This window comes from Phascolarctos cinereus, unplaced genomic scaffold (assembly GCF_003287225.1).
Source record: "Phascolarctos cinereus isolate Bilbo 61053 unplaced genomic scaffold, phaCin_HiC Scaffold_1;HRSCAF=81, whole genome shotgun sequence".
NCBI classification, from domain to species: domain Eukaryota; kingdom Metazoa; phylum Chordata; class Mammalia; order Diprotodontia; family Phascolarctidae; genus Phascolarctos; species Phascolarctos cinereus.
Window position 1 is genome coordinate 116,398,889 of NW_027555514.1, and position 24,288 is coordinate 116,423,176.

Here is a 24,288-nt window from a genome sequence, read left to right on the forward strand (position 1 = left end):
TACTTGGGGTAAAGTGAATGTGAGTTTTAATCAATTAAGTTACCAACAATCCTCTAAGAGCCAAATCCAATGTCCTTTACTCAGTGCTCAGCCTTCATCCCTTCGGATATTTCTGCTGAATTTTTAACTGGTAATCACACCCTTTTAGAAATTTCTCCTAAGTCGACAAAGATATTGCATTCTCTTGGTTCTGGTTTTCTTTCTTTGACTATGCTGTCTCTCTTTACTGACTGTACCTCCTGCCTGATATTTCAGTCATATGCTCTCCAATTCTCTACTTACACTTTTTCCTTTGGCAGTCTGGAATACTATCAAGACCACATATATTATCTTTACACACTTGGCTTGTAAATCTCTATTTCCAGCTCCAAATTCACTGCTGAGATGCAGACAGAGAATTCTAATGGCCTATCTGGAAAACATAAACATTATCCGTCCCCTAAAACTTGTTCTTCTTCCTGACTTCCCCAATTCTATACCAGTATCTGCTTCAATACCTTGGCTTAAAATTTCATTGCCATTTTTAATACCTACTTCACCACCCACATTAAGTCAAAACTGGTGGAGCTGGGAAGGGACTTAGTCGATCACTTAGTCCAATTTCCTCATTTTATAAAGAAGAAAACTGATTCACAGGAATGTGAAGTGTTAGTGATGCATGTTACCACAGAGGTCATAGTTCAACCCATACCTGAAAAGGAATTGCATTTAGTATCCCTGAGAAATGTAATGTAGTCTATTTGATGACCTCTAGTAGTAGAGAATTCACTACTCATGGGACGGCATATTACACTTATGAAGAGATTTAATTGTAGTTATTTCTTTTCTTCTGTTGAAAGAAAAACACACATACACAGAGGTTTTTAAGTGCAACTTCCATTCATTGATCCCTCTGGGGCCGAAGCAAAACAAGTTTCATCACCTGAAACCTGTACACACTACTGTAGTATGTCCCATATAACATTACCATCTTAAAAAACAGAAACTTCAATCTTTAGTCACAAGCACCTAGGCAGGTGAAGGCTATCCCTCCTGTCAAGATAGGAGACACTACAACAATGCTGCTGGCCCATAGCATTCACCACTCAGGACATGAAACTCTCTTCACAAAATGACCACTTCTCTATCCCCAAGCATTCACCACTCAGGACATGAAACTCTCTTCACAAAATGACCACTTCTCTATCCCCACCTACTTCATTACCATCTACTCTCAATCTCAGCACCAGCTCCTCTTAGGGACTATGTTATACAGGACAAGGAGAGTTGACTGTTCAAGCAAGTAGTTCTATAGATTAATGACTTAACCACTCAACCCTCCAGACTTTCATTACTAATAACCTTTCTGCAATACCTGCTTTGATCAACTGAGTACAATTTGTACTTTCCCTGTCTGATGACTAGAAAAGTCCTATACACTTTCAGACCTGTCTCCTCTGCTACATCACTCAGCAACCTCAGTTTCACTCCAATGAGATTCACTCTAACCATAAACATACCTCCTTCCAGATAATTTTTGATATAACCTGTTGGCCTCCAGATGCCTCTCACTCACCACTAAAGGATACTTTCTGGGCAACATCTTAGCTTTTGTAACATTGCTTTTTCCGAGTTCACCTACTGCCTACTTCAGTGATCTCCAACTGTTTTCTGAACATGCAAAAAACACCCTAAAAAACAAAAAACTGAGTATACACACTAAATGCATATATTTATTTTTAAATTATACATATACTGCTGTTCTCAAATTACATGCAAAATAAATTTACACAAAACCGAAATTTAAAAGGATGAGTTATTTTATCTCATATTTTATCAAATATATTGTCTTTGAGTCAATAGGGAACCACTGGAGTTTTAGTGAGTAAGAGAGACATGTGGTCAGATTAAGCTTTATCACTGGTAGCTTTGTGGAGGCTGGATTAGAAAAGAGAGAGACTTGGGGGGAAAACAGATCAATAAGGAATCTGTTGCAATAGTCCAGGTGAAAGGTTATGAGGGTGAGTAGGAAGAAGAGCACAGATGGGAGAGATACAGAGGTAGGAATGATGATATCTGGCAACTGATTAAAATATGTGAGGAGAAGAAGACTGAGGAATGGAGTGATAAACACCAATACTGGGATCTGAGTAACTGTAAGTATAACAGGGCAGTATGGGAATAGGAAGGATTTTGAGAGAAAGACAATGTATTAAATAAAATGTGCAATCTGTTGCAACCCATCACTCTATCTCACCCAGAACAAAAAGTGGAGAAGTAGGACTCTTACTCAGCAGTCACTGCCCCTGACTGCAAAGTTCTCCCCACCCAAGGGGTATCTGGCATAGCTCACTAGATGGTGGGTATGCAGGGAGGAGGTTGCATTAAAAAGGAGAGTAGGAAATGATCCCTCTTTCCACCTTCCAAATGATTGACTGTAGATATAGACTGGTCATGTCAGAAGCCCCAAGCTCCTCTTTGTAGCCATTTAGCCTACTTGATTCCTGTTTACCAGTCATCTTTGTCCGTTCTGATCCTCTAAGTATGGGTGCTCCCCAAAACTCAGTACTGCAAATTCTTCATTCTCTTCATTCCTGGTGATCTTACCCAGTCCTAATGGAATTAATTATAATTTCTGTGCAAATGCTCCCAAATCTACATATCAAGATCTCTACTCCCACATTATTCACTGTCTGATGCTTATTTCCACCTGCATATCAAGTCAGCATTTTAAACTCAAAAAGTCTAAAGTTGAACTTCTCATCTTCCCATCTCATTTCAATTCTTAGCCAACCTTCCCTAGTTCTGTGAATTGTAAGTGTGATAAGAATCTGATAAAGTGGTAGGCCCTTGAGTGAGTGGAAAGAAAGTGATAGATACAAGAGATGTTTTGGAGGTATTACTAATAAGACATCACACTGATTAAATGTGAAGGCTGAGAGAGATGGCACAGAGGTAAAAAATCTGGGAGTGTAAACGGATGGGTTGTGCCCTAGAGAGAAATTGCTAAGTTTGAAAAAGGAGAAATTGATGGAGAAGATGATGCAGTGGATAGAGTACTAGGCCTGGAGTCAGGAAGATCTCAGTTCAAGTGCAGCCTTAGACACTTACTAGTTGTGAGACCCTGAGCAAGTCATTAACCCTGTTTGCCTCCATTTTCTTATCTGTAAAATAAGCTGGAGAAGGAAACAGCTAACCACTTCAGTATCTGTCAAGAAAACCTCAAATGGAATCACAAAGAATCTGAATAATAACTGAATAATAATAATAACAACAACTGAATAATAAGTTCTACTTTGAACACTCTGAATTCCAATTGCCTACAGGATATGGAGGTGAAGATGTCCAGCAGACAACCTGGTGATGTGAGACTGGAGCTTAGAGGAGAAATTAAGGACAGATGCAGAGATTTAGGAATCATATTATATGAATGACAACTGAATCCATGCAAGCTAATACATGAAAATGAGAGAATACAGAGAGAAATGAGAGAATACAGAAAGAGAAAAGAAGAATGCCTAAGGAAAGGCCACTGGAGTTAGCAATTAAGAAATCACTGGCACCTTTGGATAGAAGAATAGCAAATAGACAGAATATTATCTTTTTCTCTTCAAAATACAGCTGTTAACTGCCATGTTTTATTTCATAGACTGCCATTACGACTTGCCAAGCCCCTTCCACATAGTACACACCAGTTTCAAGAGTTCTCTGCTCCCTCTCTCAGGGAACAAGGGACAAATAAAGCAAATCTGTGGACATTATGACAAAACTAGGCCTACGTACCCAGTTTATTATTAGTCTGACATTAAAAACCACTAAAAACAACAACAACAAAACAAAACCACCCGCCTACATAAACACACACACCCCAAGTCAGAAAGAAAATTGCTAACAGCATCTGGAGTGATCTGCTTTGACAACAGCAGTTAACAGTTAAAGTAATGAAGCCTACTGAAGGCAGAGACATGTATGGGAACGCGACTCTAATACGGTATTTCCCACTCCTCTTTCCTCAGTCCTCCTTTTCCTTGACCTCCTTGTACCTTTTGACACTATGACCACCACTTCCTTCTGCATATGCTTATTGCTCCATTTTTATGACAGTATTCTCTCCTAGTTCTCATACCTATCTGACTGCTCTTTCTCGGGCTCCATTAATTAAGCCATCTTATACCAAACTCTGTCCTGGGAATTCTTTTGCCTTTCTACATTCATTCTCTTTTTTGGTGGGTGCACAATTAAAAGGCAAATGTTTCAACAAAAATGTTGGTTCAAATAAAGAGAGATATGAAGCTAGTCCCCACTGAAGGAACAAACATACATTTCTGACAAGCTCAACACTTTTCAAATATCCAGGTCAGTTGAATCCATGGAGTAAATTTTATATTCATTATCTTTGTTAACTAGAAGAACAAAGTTTGCTTTCTTGATTCTAAGACACAGGATAGAGTCCCTATAAAATCATTAATGTGTAATATAAGCAAAATATGGAACCTAAGCCCATGACAGCCCTGACCTGTATCTACAGTAAATGCCTGGCATTTACATAATGTTTAAATTTTTTTGTTTTTTTTTAAAGTTCTAATTTTATTATTTTAAATTTTTATTTTCGATTCTAAACTCTTTTCCTCCCTTCAGTCCCTTCCTCCCCTCACCAATTGAGAACACAAGCAACATGATACCTATTCTACATGTTAAGTCATGCAAAACATATTTCCATATTAGCCATTACATAGGGTTTTAAGGCTTGCAAATTACATTCATTACCTCATTTGAGCTTTAAAACAAGCCTGTGTCATAAATAATACGTGTATTCTTATTTCCATTTAAAATAAGAATAAACTGAAGCCCAGAAAAGTTAATTGACTTGACTCTTCCAAAATAGTAATTACCTGGGTCAGGATTCAAATCCACATCTTCCTCACTCCATGTTCAATACTTGTTCATTATTCATAAGGCCAAGTACAAGGGTAAGAAGCTAGAAGATATTTTCCACGTAATACTTCCTGGCTTCATTTCAAAACTTATTAAAGCATAGCACAAGGCAGAAAGGAAACTTTCCCTTCACATTCCTTTTTCTTTTCTTTTAAGTGTAATCCACACTCCCACTCCAGAAGCCCTCAATGGATGACCTAATCTTTCCACAGTTATGCACTAAGTGACAGGAAGGAACAAAAATCATTTTAGAAGGAGCCTTCTATACAATTCAAGAGGAAGGTAAAAGATTTGCATTTTTGTTCTTTAAAAATAAAGAAATTTGCATTCAATGAAATTATGTAAAATGCGTATGGATTATAATTCATGGTAGATTGGTATGATATTGTCAAACATAATTCAAAAGCTCAATCTTGGGGGAAGGGGTTCAGGAGTTATATGTTTAGATTTAAGAAAGACTATCACATTGGCAACATATTCAACCTAAAGAAAGGCAGACCCAGGATTCACCAATTTAGAGTTCCAAGGACCTTGGAAATCATCCATTCAATATCCACATTTTATGAATGAGAAAACTGATATTAAAAGAATTCAAAAAAGTATATATGACTTGCACCCAAGATCACACAGGTAAAAAAGTAACAAATTGGCATTTGAATCTAGATCCAAATCCAGTGAAGGAAAATAAACTTCACTTTGACCTTGCAATACACTGGTTATACACAGTTCTACAACATTCAAGACACTAGATAATTTAGTCTATCAGGATCTAATTTTTCTCCATCAGATAAAGAATGTTTGCCCTCCTTAAAAAGTAAAAATAATTCTTTGTAAAATTCACAGATCTAAGGGACTTGATGTTTGGTCTAAAGAAACAGAAAAAAATTTTCAAATATAACAAGGAAGCCTTAATCAAACCAAGAATACATTCAAAATAAATGGTAAGGGGAAGAAACAGATATGGTTGTTTGAAGGAAAATAACATGGTTTATTAACAATTTTATAAACTGCAACTTCAACATAATACTACTATCAGGAAAAAAGAGGGGATAGGGGAGCCAAGATGGTGGAGTAAAAAGGTAGTTGCTCTCACCCTCCCCTATCAACCTCTGAAAACCCAGAAAATATCACCCCAGAAAAAAAAAACCCTGGAACAGCTAAACTAGAAGAAAGATGGGGAACAGCAGTGCAGCAGGCCAGCAAACTGGTCTCCCAGTGCCTCAGCAAAAATAAGGGAAGCAGCACTACAAAGGGCCCCAGGCAGATAAGCACCCTGCAGCATTCATTTGAAAGGAGCCAAAGAAAGCAACCTAAAGTCTTCATAAAGCCCCAGCCTTGCTGATTCCAACCCAACACCAGGTAAGTTGTCAGAACCCCAGGAAGAGATCCTGAAGCCCAGGTGGTAGAGCAGGCAAACACCAACACCTGGACCTCCTAGTGCCTCAGTGAGGGTGGGGGAACCAGTGGAAGCCAGCTCAGAAAACCACCAGGTGTCTCAGCACTCTACAATCTCCCAGTGCATTAGCAGAAATGAGGGAGGCAGCATTTCAAGGGGCCCCAGGCAGATAAACACTCTCTAGCACCCATCTAAAAGGAGCTGAAGAAAGCTAAAGGAAAGGAAAAGCAGGCAACCTAGAATTGCCTGAAAGTTCCAGCCTTGCTGATTCCAGCCCAACATGAGGTAAGCTGCCAGAACCCTATAGCTTCCAACTGCCAAAATAAGAGGCCCCAGCACACAAAACCAGTGACCAAGACCTGGACTCCCAACCCAAGAAGCTTGGGTCAGTGCCCTCTGTTCCCCAGCAGGAGAGCTCAATCTCTTAAAGGCCAGGGAATAAAGACACACCATGAGTAAAAAGAAATGTACCATAGATTCATATTATGAGAAGAGTGAAGATCAAGACAGAAATTCTGAAGAGGACACCATTGTCAACAAACCCACATCTGCAACATCAAAAGGGAATATGAACTGGTCTGAAGCCCAAAAAGCCTTCTTAGAAGAGCTCAAGAAGGATTTTAAAAGTCTAATGAGAGAGGTGGAAAAGTCCTTAAAAAATACAATTGGCCAACTGGAAAAAAAGAACACCGAAGAAAACAAGTCCCTAAAAAACACAATTGGCAAACTGGAAAAAAAGTAAACTGAAGAAAACAAATCCCTTAAAAATACAATTGGTTAACTGGAGAAGGAAGTACAAAAACTAACAGAAGAAAACAATCTGTTAAAAACTAGAATTGGACAAATGGAAACTAATGACTACGAGAGAGCAAGAATCAGTCAAACAGAAACAAAAAAATGAAAAAAGAGATGAAAACGTAAAATACCTCATCGGTAAAACAACCGACCTGGAAAACTGATTCAGGAGAGACAATTTAAAAATTATTGGACTACCTGAAAATCATGATAAAAAAAAAAAAGAGCCTGGACAGTATCTTTCAGGAAATCATACAGGAAAACTGCCCTGAAGTCCTAGCACCTCAAGGTAAAATAACCATAGAAAGAATATACCGATCACCACCTGAAAGAGATCCCAAATTGACAGTGCCAAGGAATATAATAGCAAAATTCCAAAATTAACAGATGAAAGAGAAAGTGCTGCAAGCAGCCAGAAAGAAACAATTTAAATATCATGGAACCATAGTCAGGATTACACAGGACCTTGCAGCTCCTACATTAAAAGACTGCAGGGTGTGGAACATGATATTCCATGAGGCAAAGGAGCTTGGATTGCAGCCAAGGATCAACTACCCTGCAAAAATGAGCATGATTTTTCAAGGGAGGAGATGGATATTCAACAAAATAAGGGACTTCCAAACCTTCCTGATAAAAAGACCAGAGCTCAACAAAAAAATTTGATCTTCAAGTACAAGATTCAAGAAAAGACATAAAAAGGTAAATGGTACAGAAAGATACAAAATGTTGTTAATAAGGATGAACTGTTTACATCAAGTACAAAATTCAAGAAAGACATAAAAAGGTAAATGGGACAGAAAGTTACAAAATGTTGTTAATAAGGGCAGACTGTTTACATCCCTACAAGGGAAGATGACACTTGCAACTCTTGAGAACTGTATTATTATTACACCATGTTAAAGGAGTATACATAAAGGGGGTGGATAATAGTTGACTTTGATGTAATGATAAGAAAATCTAATCAAGTGGGTTAAATGGATCCAAGTAAGTGGATTAGTCTGATCTTAGAAAATGTACTGAGAAAGGAGGAGGCAGACAAGGGTAAATTACATTACAGGAGAAGACAGAAAATCTTATTACAGCAGAGGGAAAGAAGGGAGGGGGGTGGGCATTGTTTGAACCTTACTCTCATCAGATTTGGCTCAAGGAGGGAATAACATAATCAGTTAGGTATAGAAATCTAACTGGCCCTATAGGCAGTAGGAGGGAAAAGGGGAAAGAAAAAGGAGGGGGGACAGAAGAGAGGGAAGAAGCAGTAAGACTAAAGGGTGAGAAAAGGGAAAGGGAGGGACTGAGGGAGGCGGTGGTCAAAAGCAAAACACTAGTGAGTAATTTTTACTTACAACTTCACTAATGTGAAAATATGTTTAACAGGAATGTAAATGTATAGGCTATATCAGATTGTGTGCCGTCTTGGGGAGGGTGATGGGGGGGAAGGGGGAGAAAAATTTTAAACTCAAAAGCATATGGAAGTGATTGTGGATAAAGCAAAATAAATTAATAAAAGAAAAAGAAAAAAAAAGAAATAAGCACACACAAAAAAAGAGGGGATATAGACAAATGTTACAAACAAATGGTCTTGACTCCAAGTAATCAAAATTAATGCTGCTGAGTTCATGACACACTAAAAACTAGACTGCCCACAATGGTCTGAAATGTGACCTTACAAAGGAACTAGAGTTGATAAGGAGTCACTTACTGGTAATGTGTCTCCAGTAAATCAATACATTTCAAATCAATACACATACTGCTGAATACCATCCCCACTAAAAATTCTGAAGAAGAAAAAAAAAAGCTGCCTATCTTGATCCCAAAGACAGGAACACCCTTTCCACAAGAAACTCAGGCTAAAATATCACACTTTGAGCAAACAGGCAGAGTGATATCATGACAGCAATCTCAGCAGGCCAGAAAACACTAAATGTTATTTAAACAACAGCATTTAAGAGAAAGATGATTATTTCAAAGTTAAACCTTCTCTCTTTTTCATACCTACCCTGTAAAAAATCTGTTCAGGATGTTTCAAGAAATATGTTCTAATTTTCAAATACATTGATAAACTTTGCCTTTAACTAAAATTTTTCTTCCTTGGAAATTTAGGAATGATAGTAAGAGAACGATAAAATATAAGAGAAGGCAGATATAAGGTTCATAAAAAGATATAACAGTTGCCTTCAAATCAAGGACTTTTTTTTTAACTACAGACTTCCAGTGAAGGGGGGACAGTTATCTATCATCATGTGTATATACAAGCACATGAATGGGGGGAGGGATTGGGTGTTGCAAATTTGAGCAAAAAAAGTAATTAAGTTAAGACCTACAAAGTAATAACCAAGTTATATTTGGACTTACATACACTTCTGCTCAATACCCATTCCAAGTGACAAAAGTACTCCTGTTCATAAATTGAACCATGCCTATCAAAGGTAAAAGCCAAGCTAACTTCAATGGTGCCACTAGTGTGTGAAAAATCCATAAAATATATCTTCCTTCCTTAACTACTTTTCACTATGCTGACCATAGGGGATATCATGAAGCAGGCTAGAGGGAGAGCTTATAAAGCAACTTGAATTCACATGTAATGGGGATAAATTCACACAGTACCTATCCACACCCTGTCAGTGCTATATTCCACTTGAAGAACATCATCATCATCAACAACAGCATTATTTCTAAATTCCAATTCCCACAGCAGAACCTATCATCACAATAAATGTGAGTACTCAGGCATGGCACTATTTCCCCTATTAGCAAGCCCCTGGTCAAATCAACCAAAATTGCCCAGTAGGGAAAGGATCATATGCACAGATAACTAGGCCAACAGTAAGAGGAACCACAGGTCAAATGAAAAGAAAGAAAGGTGTGCTTTAGAAGATGGCAGAGCAAGTCATTCTCCTCACTAACACAAAATATGTTCCCATCCCACCCACTACACCTCCAAAATAATGATCACCTGGGGATTACTTTGCATTAACAGTTAACTTAATAGTAGGAGAAACTCTGTGTTCCATTATATCAAATACTTTTTGCCTCTTGGAAAAAAAGCCCCACACAAACACAAAACATTGTTGCTCGGACTCATTAAGCATCTTGTTCTTCACTACCTACTCACCAAGGTAACTGCAGGGGCTTTCATTATTCAGGCCATTAGATGGCTCTGAAATTTGAGGTTGCTCTTTGAAATATCTACAACTCACAGGTTATTTGGAAACACAGTCTATTGCTGCATTAACAACTGTGACAGAGCCCTTGTCTCACCAGGATAGAAAAATCCTTTTCCATGTGAGTTCACAGCACTGAAGGTCCTTTAAGTGGGAGATGGACAAGTACCTGGAGCTTTACTCAAACTGGGATTAAGTATAACGGGTAACTAACTATGCAAACATCAATACCCCCTACCCCCTTAGCTGGTCAGATGACACTCCCGTGTGACTTCCTGGTACTTCCGGCTCCATTAGTTTGAACTCTATTTCAGGATTCCCTTGCTCTACGGTCTGGACCCATAAGGGCCTCTGGAAGTATTCAGGGGCTTTGTAACTGTTCCTTCCATCCATAAATCTCACCTTCACTTCAGCTGCACCAGGCAACCACAGAGATTTGTCATGGCTTAGAGACCAACACAAGCATTGCCTTAAATATAAACAACTCCATCTAGACCATCTTCACACCATCTTCAGGATATACCTGCTCTCTATTCTATATCCAGCAGTGACAGCCAATGTCCTTTTTTTCATTCTGGCACAATTTTAGGTCACACCTTCGGCTGCTCCTCCAATGTGGCACCCTTCTCACTTCAAGATTCCCAGATTATAATCTGAGTGTCAGAATATGCATGCCATTCCTTCCTAACGACAATATGGTTATGACTGAATGAAAAAGGCAGATTTCTTTCATTTTCTGAGAATTATAGTTATTGTACTGAGTTGTGGGAGTTAATTAAAAATTCCTATAGAGTTGTACTTTTTATCAAGTTGACAAACTACCCCAGGGCCCAACTTCTTCCCATCAGAAGTGATATAACATTAACTATCTTCTCATTTCTTTGCAATTCACCCTTTCTGTACAAAGTTTCAAGACTCATTTCACTAAGGTTTATTTCTTCATTTAAAACGCATCCCTTAATTCCACTATAGCCTATCAAATTTCTTCTAATGCCTCTACTTACCCATGAGCTGCCAAAAAAGATAATTAAATGTCCAAAAGGTATTGCATTCTCTCTACTCAGGTTATATCAAAACACACAAAAAAGACTGTCATAAATCTTAGCAGAAAATACAAGCTGATTGGTATAGTCTCAGAGGTATCATGACAAATATGCCAAAATGATTTTCCAGATAAATAAGTGGGCTTTCATACAGAGATGATGATAATGAAGTCATCCAGAACCAAGCAATCCACCTTCTCCCACATTCAGCAAGCAATAATCAAGGGAGCCATGCTGTTTTTGCATTACACGTGGCATTCTTAGGTTGTCTCTTTATGTTGAATCTCAAAATATTCAAGTAAGAATAAGGTAAGAACACAATACAATTTTCTTTGGACTCAGAGTAGGCATGATTTAAGTTACTGTCAAAGGAACACCATACTATAAAATCAAAAGCAACTCCTAAAAACAAATACTATACCCAAACCAAAAGATAAGTTCAGTTTTCACTTGACTACAGTCCAAACTACAATAGACAAAAGAACACAAATGTGTCCATTGCTTTCAGGGCAATACACCTGCCTACCTCTGCCATACATAACAGAAATATCACAAATATATAATCCAAGAAGAATATTCCTATTCTGAGTTGCTCCTTCCTGAGGATTTAAAAAGTTAAATGTATTTTTCTAGTCTTCCTTTCAAAGAAGTTAGCAGGAGGGAAAAATGCATCCCCAAACTTCATTAATATTATGAAGTACAAGAGATAAATGTGTAGAACAGTACACTGGCTGCTACCCAAGCACCAGTCTCTCACAAAGCCATTTACATTAATGCCGTTACTATGCTTTCTCAGAGGCTAAGAGAAAGCCTTTATATTGCACTCACTTGGTTACTAAAGACACTGAATGGGGAAAGGGGAAGTCTTTGAGGGCCTGCTACAGAAATAAGAGATAGGGTGTTTTAAAACAATACAAGACATGAAAAACAAATGAAGGATTCAGATCTGTAGGAGTGAATACCTTAAGGATAGAGAAACATGCCAGGCTTCACAAAAAAGTTTTTAAGATCAAAAGCTACTTGAAAACTAAGAATGTATGTTTACATAGGAATCTGTTTCTTTCTCTAGTATTGTGCTATCCCCATTAGGATATGTAATAGTTAAGTGTGCTGCAGAGTATCCCATGTGGTTCCTCCTATGACAACAGGGAAAGACTACAATGCTAAGAAAAGGCCTGCAATAGTTACAAAGACAAAGCTTTATCTACTGCTTTGCTCACAAATAAAACTAGAGGAGGTGTTACTTGTATACCTCTCCAAATAAACAAAAGGAGAAGATAGGATTGCATAGGAAGGAAACCTTACTCTAACATTGTGTGCATTTAACAATATGCAAAGTATATCCTACACACACACACACACACACACACACACACACACACACACACACTCACTCACTCACTCACTCACTCACTCACTCACTCATCTTCCTAGAAAGTTTTAATAAAACCTGATTAGTGGCTTCTGGTAACATTTCATAATGGCCATTAAGCAAACAGTCATATATTCAGATAGAAAAGAAAGTTGTTACTAGAATATAACAGGCTAAAGAAACAATGGTAATAGGTATGCAAGAGAAATTGGGGGGGTGGAACTGACAGTGACAATAAATGAAGTGACTAAAATTCAGACAATTCATACGATGAAGGGAACTTCCTGGGCTAAAAGCAGTCAAATCTAACTTGAACCTACTCTCATCCCTTGTGCACTGCTTGTACTGCTTGTATCTTCTACTATGTACAACCAGCCAGGTTCCAGAATAATGAAGGGATGCCCCAAAGCCACTGTGGTTGTGGGTCACATGATAAGTGCACATGAAAAAGACCAAATACCAACTGGAAAGACAACCACTAGTTTCTTTTAAAGTACCCTTCCTGAACCTACAAAACCTCAAGATAAATCAGATATATAAAGAGGTAGAAAGAACATTGTTAAAATACTAAATAAGTTTGCCATGAGAAACACATTTTAAGGCATGACCAATTTAAGATTCTGTTTTGTTTGAAAATGCATATTTGTTGCAAGGGTTTTATTTCAATTTTTCTTTTTCCAATGGCTAAAAGCAGTAGTTACCCTCTTTCAAAACAAAAAAAAAAAAAAGACAAAAACAAGGATCGGATCACTGAATGCACAAAAGAAAACAGAAGCCCAGAAAGAAATACAGACAAAGCAGGGCAGCGTGAAAAGCTATATATAAATGAGATTCTTAGTTTCATGTAAAATCTTTTTCCTGTTCTATTTTGTATAGGATACTTTGCATTATTTAGAATTTGTTAAGTTCAGAATAAAATAAAATGAAGGAAAATATGGACATTTAAATGAAATTAAATGGGTTTTGTGAAATCAGAACTAAAAGAACCTGAGACAGCTATAGGCAGGCACAGGTAACCCAAGAAAACCCCTTAGTCTTCACTGAAGGTTTCTGGGAGTAACCAAAGGATGAGTTTTTAATGACGAAATCTAATTACAAAGACAACTAAATCAGAAGAACAGTTATTTAAGTGTCTTGAATACAATAAAAAGTAATTAACAAGAAACAACATCTTGACAGCCTGATGTTATAAAAACAGGACTGAAAGGATAAGTTAATTCCTTACCCAGGAAGGAGAGAATGAGGGAGGATTCAGGCTTTTGTCTCTGCATTTTTTTTTAAGATTGACTTAATTAACGAATAACAACTCTGGCTAACTCCACAGTGAAGTTAATCAAGAAAAAAGTTTTAATTTATTATAGCATTTCATTGATTCCCCAGAGGGCAAGGGATGAAAAAGTGATCCTTCCAAAAGGATAATAAACTCTGCATCATTTCAGACAACCTATACACCAGAACGAAGACAAAAAAGAGAAGTTGTGAATCCACTCAGTCCTAAGACACAAACACTGACTCAGATTGTGAGCACCTGAAACACATGAAAACGTTACTCCTTCACATTTCTAACTAGCTCTCAGATTCTCTTTAAAAAACCCATCTCACTGACTTCTTTCAGCGCTGATCTTTGGGATCCTAGAGCAATATGGCCTACTGACCAAAAAGGAATCAACAAATACAAAAACTATGACATGGAATTTATGATAATCTTTTTTTTTTTAATCCCTCAAGGTACATGCAAATCCAGGCACCTAGGTGGCACAGTGGATAGAGTGCCAGGCCTGAGGTCAGTAAGGTTCTTCTCCCTGAGTTCAAATATGGACTCAGACATTTCCTCATCTGTAAAATAAGCTAGAGAAGGAAATGTCAAACCACTCCAGGATCTTTGCCAAGAAAACTCCAAATGGGTTCATGAAGAATAGGACAAGACTAAGAAAATGACTGAACAAATATGCAAATCCTATCAGCATTTCAAATGTGCAGTTTGAATTCTTCTTCAATGTTGGGGCATGCTTAGCCTTTTAAAATATTTTAAATTAATCAAGAAGTGAATAGGATTTCAGATATTTTCCATGTATGAATGTGAAAATCTAACCCTACTCAGTTTTCATAGAACCCTTCATTCTGAATTTAAGTTAGATACCATTTTACTATAGTTCTGACCAAACTGTTGTTGTTCAGTAGGTTAAGCTGTGTTCAACACTTTGTGACCCCATGTGGAGTTTTCCTGGCAAAGATACTGGGGTAGTTTGCCATTTCCTTCTCCAGTGGATTAAGGAAAACAGGATTAAGTGACTTGTCCAGGATCACACAGCTAATGAGTGTCTGAAGCTGTATTTGAACTCAGGGTTCCCTGACTCCAGTCCCAGTACTCTATCCATTGAGCTCACCCAGTTGTCTCCTCTAACGAAATTAGGCTTATCTAAATGTAGCCATCAAGAAGATAGGTTTATCCCCAACTGATACTTTCAGAGAATCACAGAACTAAGAGAACCACCGAATTTGACCCTCAAGGCCCTTCTGAAATAGGGTAAGAGCACATAATCGATCCCAAAATGCAATCTATTTCTGGAGAGGGGAAAAAATAAAACAACCAAAAAACAATACTAAATCTGAATCATCCACATGAGGCTTGAAAGTGAATGAGCAGTATAAGAGGTTTAGACTACAGACAGCTATTCACAAGGGCCTCTGTAATCACAATCAATCACTAGCATACCACCAGAGAAGGCAGACCTTCAGCAGTTACATGATGCACAGGTTTAAAAAAAAAAGTTCTTTCAGGCAAGTATGGTGTGTTCTGTTTAGAGATGAAAGTTCTTTTGATATGTGGAACACAAACAGCTCCACTATGGCAAACACAGAAGCAGCCGCTTCGTTCCAGATGTGTCACAGAGTAAGCAAAACTAGCCCTGGTAAGGGGGCAGTAAGGAGCAACAATTCTATACTGGGATGCTTTGGATGTCTGCTGTCTAGAGCTAAGAAAAACAAGGTAGCTTTGAAGGGAGATTCCTCGTGGTAGGGCCATGAACACCAAGTGTTTGTCTAAACATACCTCACTGTAATTTTAATAAGACAATTTCACTATTTGACGAGGCAACCTACTCTTTTTCTCTCTTCCACAATGGCCCTTAGGAGAAAAGAAAAATACCATTTTGGTAACAAACAGCATTTAAATAAAAAAGGAAACAATTATCTTCTTCTAGTATATTTTATATAGGGTGAGGACTGTTGAGGACTGATTACCTCAATATTTATTGTGGAAGCCTAGCTCAGCAAGACACCTCTTCCCTTCTACACAGCTCCATAAAAGTCCTTTTTCATTAAACATTCTCTAACCAACCAAAATACCTTAAAAAGAGCCATTGATGGATCTAACACCGAAGATAACAAAACCTTTACATAATCATTATCCATTACTACATTGAAAAAAAAACCACTTGTCTTCACCTGTTTTTCAATTCCAATTTAAAATATGCAACCAAAGACTAAAAAACCAATACTTTCTGTATAGCACCTAAGGCATTGAGTACATATAACAAATAGCACTATTAATAGTAGTAATATATTTCACACAGTACCAGAACACAGATCCCCACATATCTGAAATAATAACAACAAAAGTATGTGCTTAGCTAATGAGCAACTTTAAAATGATTTGCAAATATACAGTCCTTCACAGGCAATATAACAATTATACACCACTTTGTTTTAAAAGGAGTTTTCAGCTACTTCCTTCTCTCTATTCCCATGGGACATCTGACTGATTTATAGTCAACAAAATCACTCACATTCCTCCTATGGTTACAGTAGCACAGGTACGCTCTGAAAAGGCTGGCACAGTCTCAGTGGCTGCGCTGGCTGGTCTAATATAATCCACAGTCACATTGACCTGAAATGAAAGAAAAAAAGAGTTAGGCCTAAATAAGCCTAACAAAATGACCTTTGAATATCCATTTATCCCCAAATAATAAGGGCAATATGATAATTCCATTTGATCATAACCTTATCGATCTGAGCAAAAAATCTCAGACGTTGGTCCAACACCCTCATTTTATAAATGAAAACAAGGTCCAAGGGAAATGACTTGCCTTGCCTAAAATCAAACACGTAAGGGAAGAACCAGGAGGACGACAGAATACTTTCCAATGCACTACTCCGACTTTAAAAAATACAAAATCTCTATGACCAGAGGCCTAGCCTGACAGTTATGTGGTAATCAGTTCGAAAACAAAGGCAAACAGAACATTTAAGGTTGAAACATGACAATTTTACATATGCAAAGTTATAAATCCTAAAGACCAATGGCCAACCAAAAAGGTTATAGGGCTCTGACCAACAAGTGGTTTATATCTTTAAGTTCAATGTTGCTGGGAATGACCTAGAGAAAAAAGTCAAGATATTAATGCAAGGCATTTCAATGAAACAATGAAGACTAGACCTAAAGTACTTTTAGCCTCTCAGCTCAGGTAGTTAATCCCTAAGGTTCATAAGTGGTCTACCGTCACACCTATAGAATGCAGGAGTTAGAACAGCAGTATGATTAAGGTCATCAACCCTCCCAACTCTGAAATTGTGGAATATGCTTTTATGTATTCATGCACATATGTATGTGCACATGAAAATATATGAGCTTTCAAGTAAATATAAACATTTCCATTAACACATATACATACATGAGATATCTCTCTCCATACACATACTTTTGACTTCTTGTTAAATAACTCATATCATTCAAAGAAAACATAATTGTGTGTACTGACTACAAAAAGATGTGATTTTATGGGGGCATATAAATGGATAAGCGCTAAACAAGCAAAAAGTCAATGGCCAGGCACAATCCACTGTAACTTGGAAGGAGGTACATGAGCCTGTGTGCCCCTTTCCATGCTGACAACGAACCATTAATTACTACTTCTTGGATTTGGTCAATCAACCAGTTTCAAATCCATCTAATGGTACTACCATCTATTCTGCCTTATTGGTCTTTCATGCAAGAATAGTAAGAAAATCCTACATCAAAATCCCTTGCTAAAATCCAAGTAAACTATATGTACTGCATTCCCCTGACTGACCAATTTAGTAACTGTCAAAAAGAGGGGTGGGGTTTGTCTATCATGAGTTGTTCTCGATGAAGTTATTTGGATTCTCTATGATTACCATTTCCTTTTCTATATGTTTACTGTCTCTTTTCTTTAAGAAATATATTCTAGAATTCTGACAGAAATCTACGTCAAGGTCCTACTTCTAATCTATAGAGTTTTTCTCTTCCCTTTTTGAATACAAAATAGCATTTTTGCTTGCCCATTGAATTCCTGAATAGACTTTACTGTAAAAAACTTACAAATATGCACGTGTACCTAGAGCTATAAAACTATGTAGGTCAAAGAGGGCTCTATATGTATACAGTATGATACTCCATGGCCATCCTGCCCTTCTCAGCCTCCTCAAACAATTGTAATGACAAAAGACCCTAAGCCAAGTTGAAAGATAGCACATAGTCTCCCACATATGAAAACACTAAAAAGCTCAAAATGGAGTCTACACAGCAAGATAACGCCTGAATCAGCATAAACCCTTTCCAGCAGTATAAAAGCACAAAACTGAGTCTTTGAGTATGCTGCTCACTGTCCTAAGGGTCATGCTTAACATGGGTAAACGCTGTCAGCACTGGAGATACTTCACAGACAAAAATGGAATGTTTCTGGACATGCTGTGTACTGCCCTATGGAAACACCTGACATGGGTATAGACTTTCAACCTTGGACATACCTCATAGGCAAAAATGGAATGTGTCTCTTAGAAGACAGAGAAATAACACACATAGGAGACCACCAAGTAGCCATATTCATATGCCCTCTATTCATTTCTGGACCTGATTTGAATAATGGTCACCAAAGCTCCCATATGCCTATACACAGTTTCATTTCTGTGCTGAAAGGGAATTTTTCACTGAGACCCAGAATTCAGATCTGCGAAAGGACAGATCGCTCACACTCATCTTAGCAAATACCAAGTATGAGTGTTTCTGTGAAGTGTAAAAGACCTCTTGACATCCCAGTGAAGCCTTAAATGATGCTATGTATCGAGTCAGGTGGTAAGGCAATCACTACAAAATATGATGTATATTAAATATCTCAGAAGTAAGTATATTTTTTTAGAGGTTAAGTAGGGTACAAATCCTAAATAAATATGAAAACATGTTTATAGAAATAAGGCTGTGATTCACATTAAAAAATATCTAAGCAAGCTACATGCATGTCTTTAGAAACCCAGAGAGTGAATGGAGTTGCAAATTCTTTATCATTCGGTCACTGTCATCATGCCTGAAAAAAACACCGACACGAAGAAGATACATATTTTCCTAAGTGACAAGAAACCATCCCCAAATACTTAAGAACACAGCATCCACTTTTTGATACATTGCCTGAGTGAACTGATCAAGTCAAAGGGGACAAGATGCTCAGATGTCAAATCTGCAGGTGAACATCATCACAATCCTTTCAAACTGTTGACTCCTCAAAAACTCCTTAAATCAAGTCAAAAAGGGATGGCTGTCTCCAAATTCCTCCTGTCAGAACACTCATTCAAACACCAGGTCTAAAAATCATGTTTTAGGAACAACAAAAGAAGAGTGCTGTCAAGGAGGGAGTTACTAAAAGGTAGAAGTTAAGTTAATTTTCTTCTGCTCATAAATATTGTCATAAGACAAAAGAGAAGGAAAACATATAAAGATGACTCCAAAGGGTGAATTGGGAGACTGAAATGACAACCAAGACCTAATAACTCCATTGAGGCTCAGAATGGAGGAAAAACTGAGAACCCTGACCAGACAAGGCTGAGTAGAACAGGGAGGTAGGATGAGAAGCTATTTCCCAAAAGGACAAAGCAACAACTAAACAACATCTCCACTGGCAGGATACAGTCATATTCAGCAAAACAGTGTTTACAAGGAAAGGGGAGTAGAGAAGGATGGAAGTCCACATTTACCCTTCAAATTGGCTCCCAAAGGTTTGGGTAAGAGGTAGAGATGAAAAAATTGTTTAGAAAGCCATATGAAAAATGATTGAAAGTATCTGGGCTATGTCTTTGATTCAGCAAATCAATTAATTGTTCTCTTATTATTTCAGTTTCCCCCCCACCTGCTGTTGTTAAATTAACTGCTTAGGAGGCAAGGCAAAAGGAAGGAGGGACATTCCAAAAGAAATTTCAGAGTAAGTCAGTTCAGAAGATGCAAGTCTATTCCTAGTTTATTTTTTTCTCTTCTACAAAAATCCCATGCCATGGAGCTAAACATGTCCCTAGTTCAAAACAGAGAGTGCATCAAAATGCTGTGATTGAGAATGAAATGGAAATTCAACTAATGTTGGGGAGTGATGAAATGGCAGGAATAAGCCCACATATCCTTGTAACATCCCAGAATCCTTCTAACAAGCTCATGATTTCACTTCCACAAGCAAAAAGCGGTGGGGGGGAGAGAATGAGCTTTAAAATGAGCTAAGCAAATCTCAAGGTGACCTTGTACATGACAATGACAATGCCTCTTCTAAGGACAGATGGGGCAGGAGGAGTGACCCCAGCACTTCAGCAGCTGACACAAAGCACAGACTAACACAAGCAAGGAGCACAGGGAAAAGATCTCTCACCAGGGATAATTTATCAAAGAGTCTATAGGGAGAAAAACCAAAGACATTTCCACATCTTCATGCCTACAAGGCTGATATGAAGGGCCATTATCTCCTTAAGATGGTCTTCTAATTAACTCAAAAGGAAAAAAGCAAATTATGAAATTTTCAGTAACTATAGAAGTGATTTTTTATTTTGACTACTAATCAATTCTCTTCTGGACCTAAGGACAGGATTCTTCCTCAAGCATGGACCCAAGAATCATTCATATTTTCTCTCTCCTCTCCATCTCTCCCTATTTACCACCTCCTTCACCACAGTCTACAAATATACTACCTCAACTTTCTACTGCCTATTATTTCCCATAATATCAATCTTACCTAGCTTCATATGCAACCAGTTTCATGAAATTACTCTCACACAGGGTAAAATAATTCCACAATAATCAAATACAGTTGTTCAGTCTCAGTGACTTTTTTCTTTGGCCCTTCTACAATTTTCTATTTCTCTCAATTTCTTCCCATTATTCTCTTATATGGCTGACCTCTCTTTCCCTGGATCATTATCTATTTGTCCCTTGATGATCAAATTTGCTTCTATGAAGTCAGTTAATAGTATTGTGTAGATGATTCCCAGATTTATATTAAGCCATATTCTCACTAGAACTCTCATCTTGTACCTTCAAGCTGCTTGCTGCTCTATCTAAATGTCCCTATAGCACCTCATATTCAACATGTCCAAAATACAACTCATTCATCATCTCTACTTCCACACCCTTCACCTCCAACCCAAAAGCTGCCACCATCCTTATCAATCAGGTTCAAAACTTGGGTATCAACTTTAATTCTTCCCTCTCCTAACCCTCAATATCCAATCAGTTGCCAAGTCTTCTACATTCTACCTGCATAAGAATAAGCACCCCCACCCTAGCCAGGGCCAATCCAGAACCCATCCATAAATCAACTACGAGAACCTCAGAACTCCGGGGACTCTGCGTCTAACCTGCAGCTTAACTTTATTTTATGTGCTGTTTTCACCAAATGGAGTATGAGCTCCTTGAGAACACTCAATTTTTCTCTTTCTAACTCTAGAACTTGGCACAGTTCTTGGCACATAGATGAATTGCTTAGTAAAGGTTCTTTCTTTACTCCTTCCCTCCCTCTTTTTTTCTCCCTCCTTCCCATTCCTTCCAATAACATCAAATATATCTGCCCACTTGCTCCTTACTATTCACTCACATGGACACCAACATAGTTTAGGCCCTTATTTACCTCTTGCCTGAACTTTTACAATAATTTCCTAACTGGTCTCCCTAGCTCCAGTCTCTCACTACTTCAATCACTGTACAAGTAATTACTAAAATAATCTCCCTGACATATATAGGTTTGGCATTAGGAGCCTAGATTTAGAATTGGAAGGAGCCTTAGAAGCCATTTAGTCCTACTTCCATATGTTATTTTTTACAAACAAGGAAACTGAGGCTGAGATGTTAAATGAGTTGCCCAAGGTCACACATCTAGTCAGGCATGAGCTAAGATTTGGATTAGCTGCTCCTCTGGACACCAGATCTAGTTTTCTTTTCTACTACACTATATTGCCTCATTACAGCACTTCATTTCTCAAAAAACAAAACAAAATTAAAAAAACTAATAGATTACTCCCTTTAAAAACAACAACAACAACAACAACAACAAAACTTCAGTGGCTCCTGAATAGCTTCTTGGCTAAAATAAAAATACCTTCGCTTGGCATTTAAGGATCTAAAGGATCTGACCTCAACCTATCTTTCCAGACTTAGTTCACATTCAATCCCTTTGGGCACACAAAAAATTAGATTAACCCCTATTATCCACACTCAGCACTGCATTTCCTCACCTCCATGTACATTGATCTCCCCTCTATCTAGAAGGAACTAACTGTTTCCATTCAGAATTCTTGTCTTCCTTAAACGCTCAGCTCAGAAGATAAAATAACAGCTGAAAGAGAGAGATCAATAAACATGTGGCCCTTCCTTTTTGGGATCTAAAGTATTCCTTAAAAAGTTAAGTATAAACATTACTTTTAAAATGTGAGGAGAAAACGTTCCATGATCTTGGATTAAATGAGGTAACATACATAAAAAGCACATTTGTAAACCTTAAAGTGCTAATATGTATGCTATCATCATTATTATCATTATTTACATCCTAAAGGTAAAAAAAAAACCTCTCAACCCAAAGCTCTTTAATTCTGGGCTTTCAAGTATAGACAAGTCTCATAATTAAGACAGACTGAATTCTGAGAAAAAGTCCTAGAACTTAAATCTCATTTTTCAAAGGGAATGGTATCCAATTTTTAAAAATAGAAATTACCATAAACACTATATTTTTATCAAGTACAGATGGAATGATCAATAGCAAGACAAAAAAGTCCTAACCTCAAGGAGCCTATATTCCATTAGATACAATCATGTAATATAGGAATAACATAGTAGGCAAGTAACTTAACCCTGACTGCCAGAAAAGAAAAGAAAATCCACACATACACCAAAAGAACTCATAGATAGTGTCATCATTTTACAAATGACAACTATGGAAATAATTCTATACAATTTTTTATCTACTTCTCTCATTCTCAATATAACAAAATTTGCCCTCGTGGGCCTTATCTTGTCCCAAAGTCCCTTGACTCCACTCTATTTAGCCTTCACTACCCTACTTAAGAACTCTGGTTCTGAAGGATCTCTGACCAGATTCATTGTATCCTTTAGAAACTGAAATGATCCTAAGATACAGTCAGTCATTGCTGAGTCTAAACAATAAGAAAATGTAGGAAAGGCAGTGAAAAACCATAAAAAAGGGATTAGGGCAAATTAAGATTGGATCATAAACTCCTTGAGATTTCTGACAGTCTTATGCATCTATTTGAATACAAAATGTTACACTGTAAATGTATCAATTCTTAAAAAAAAAACCTAAGCCAATAATTTCCTTCCTGTGTCCTGAATCTAAAGTAGTCAGATATGGTTTCCAGAAAAATATTCCATTTCCAAACTATTGTAATTAGGTGCTAGAGTTGACAGTTTATTCACACTTGTTTATTCTGCTTCTTTAACTATCCTTCCTACATCCCCCATATGGCCAGTACTATTTCAAGCACATTTCATCAATGGTATATAAATCTTATGTTTACAAAATCTGTACAAACAGTCAAAGAGGTTGTTTGCAATATTTCATGCATTTCTGACAATGGATCCTCCCTACACATACTACCTAATGGAGAGGTACAGGCTTTTATCTGTCTTGAGGGAACAGGAATTTTTCTTAAAACTCTGCTTATCATGGAACCCATGGAGATGCTAACAGGCTCCATCTGACAGCATGAATTTATGTTAAGCGGACATCTCTGTAGACCTGATAAACCCAACCTGGGAAGTATGTAACTGGTATCATACTAAACATGAGGTTTGAAAACAGGCAAGAGGAAATACTTTAAATAAGGGACCTTCATTTTATGGTGGCAAAGAATTGGAAATTAAGAAGACGCCCATCAATTGGGGAATGGCCGAGCAAGTTGTGGTATATGAATGTAATGGAATACTATTGTGCTATAAGAAATGATGAACAGGCTGACTTCAGAAAAACCTGGAAAGACTTGTATGGTCTGATGCTAAGTGAAGTGAGCAGAACCAGGAAAATGTTGTACACAGTATCAGCCATGTTGTATGATGACTAATATTGATAGACTTAACCCTTCTCAGCAATACAAGGATCTAAGACATCGCCAAACACCTCATGATGGAAAATGCTATCCACAAAGAAGAAAAAGCTATGGAGTTTGAATGCAGATCGAAGTATACTATTTGCTATTTTTTTCTTCTGTTGCGTTTTGTTTCCTCTTTCTGGTAGTTCCTCCTATTGGCTCTAATTCTTACTTACAACATTACAACAATGGGAAAATATGTTTAATAGGAATGTATATGTATGGTCTATATAAGACTGGGCG

General features: G+C 37.5%; 1 protein-coding gene across 1 annotated transcript in view; it reads right to left on the minus strand.

Annotated features, from left to right (window-relative positions):
• Positions 1-24,288, minus strand: part of SND1 (staphylococcal nuclease and tudor domain containing 1) — a 479,638-nt gene that overhangs the window by 263,543 nt on the left and 191,807 nt on the right. Inside the window, exon 12 of the mRNA XM_021002412.2 lies at positions 16,470-16,570. Coding sequence (XP_020858071.1) covers positions 16,470-16,570 — 101 coding nt within the window. The remainder of the gene's footprint in view (positions 1-16,469; positions 16,571-24,288) is intronic.